We start from the raw sequence: 1625 nt of genomic DNA on the forward strand, positions 1-1625 counted from the left end.
TAAAACGGCTCAACTGCTAACTGCTAAGGATCACCTTTATTTACAATCAAACTCTAATGCAGGGAACATAATATAATTATTTATGACACATTTGCAGCTATATTTAGTTTAAAGGCTGCAAAGTAAAATCCTCTCTGTCCGGTGTTATGTGTGTTTAGGATACAATAAGGATAATATCAAGCTGCTGTATGATGGCAAACCACTGGATGATGACTCTGCACCAGTGAAAAAATACGGGATCAAAGCCGGCTCAACTGTACAGATGGTGAGGAAGGTTAACAGAGGGTGAAGGAGTCCATCATTAATTCATCTGACTACATCAAATTCATGAATCATAAATACACGTAAAGAAAAAGATGCACGATTCTGATTGAAGTGTAGCATCTTTTGCTTTTGCCCCCCTTTGCACTTTTGTCACATTTTACGGCTCCTGTCATACTTATGCTAATTCTGTATTAAACTGAATAGATAATGATCCATTGAAGTGAACATTTTTATCTGACATCTTTATTTTAATATTATAGTTTTTTAAAAACATGAACTAAGTCTGAAGTTCCTCACTACAGTTCAAAATAGCTGGACGTCGAGGGCTCACTGAAAAGCGGTGACATGTCTCTAAAATATTTGCGTTTTCTTTTGTCTCCATGATATGTGGTATAAAAAATGTTAAGCGCAAAGGTACTAACTGTTACCTCTCATTACCTTCAGACAGACAACCTGGAAAGATCACAAGTTCCCCGCCTAAACATGGAAAATTGTAAACTCGGCATTATCTTGCCTGATGGTCGGAGGGTGTCGATGATGCTGTGCCCCGGACAGCTGCAGCGTATGACTGTAAGCCAGTTCAAAGAGGACATACTGAGAGTGTGGGCCATCCATGGTAAATAACCTAAGAACTGACAACTGATACATTAAAAAAAAAATTATGACCTACAGTCCTCAATGAGGATGTGATCAACTGTCCGTAAAACCTGTTTTCTTTTTGTTTTTTGTTGTTGTTTATTTTACAAAAAAAACTATCAAATGTTGTGAATAGGAGTGCAAACACCTTCAAAGATTTTTTTTAATTTTTTAATTGTTGCACATACAGTTACTCAAACCTGTTTAATACTGTGTGTGTAGGATACACTGAGAAACATGTCACTCTGCAAGTTGAAGGCAAGACACTGGACAACCCCTCTGCATTGCTGGCTGATTGTGGAATCAAAGCCGGCTCAACTGTGCAGGTGATTAAGGTTCAGGGAGGTGGAAGGGGTCCATCATTAATTTGAGCTTTCTTCTCATTTTAAGGCTCCTGTCACACCTATGCCCAGCACAAATTTAATATCACAGGGAATAAATTATAATTCATTTCTGTGTAAATGTTTAGTTTACATTTTTATTTTAACTTAATATTTTGGTATAAAAACATGAACCGAGTTTCATCACTCCATTTCAAAGCAGTTACATATAGAGCATTCACTGAAAAGAGAAGACAGGTTTCTAAAATATTTGTGTTTTCCTTTTTTTATGATATGTGATCTAATAAATGTGTTAAGCGCTGTTAAACAAAGGTAGTAACCGTCTCCTCTCATAACTTTCAGATGCTTTTAGAAGTCTTCATTATCTTGCCTGATGGTCGGAGG

At 36.8% G+C, this 1625-nt stretch overlaps 1 protein-coding gene across 1 annotated transcript in view; it reads left to right on the forward strand.

Moving 5' to 3' along the window:
- Positions 1–1625, forward strand: part of LOC106632637 — a gene marked incomplete in the record, with an annotated part of 4775 nt that overhangs the window by 1303 nt on the left and 1847 nt on the right. The window contains 4 exon segments of the mRNA XM_014330890.2: positions 159–265; positions 709–880; positions 1123–1226; positions 1584–1625. Of these exon segments, the coding sequence (XP_014186376.2) occupies positions 159–265; positions 709–880; positions 1123–1226; positions 1584–1625 (425 nt within the window).

Source organism: Haplochromis burtoni, unplaced genomic scaffold, assembly GCF_018398535.1.
Source record: "Haplochromis burtoni strain Fernald_Lab_line unplaced genomic scaffold, NCSU_Asbu1 Contig_1094, whole genome shotgun sequence".
NCBI classification, from domain to species: domain Eukaryota; kingdom Metazoa; phylum Chordata; class Actinopteri; order Cichliformes; family Cichlidae; genus Haplochromis; species Haplochromis burtoni.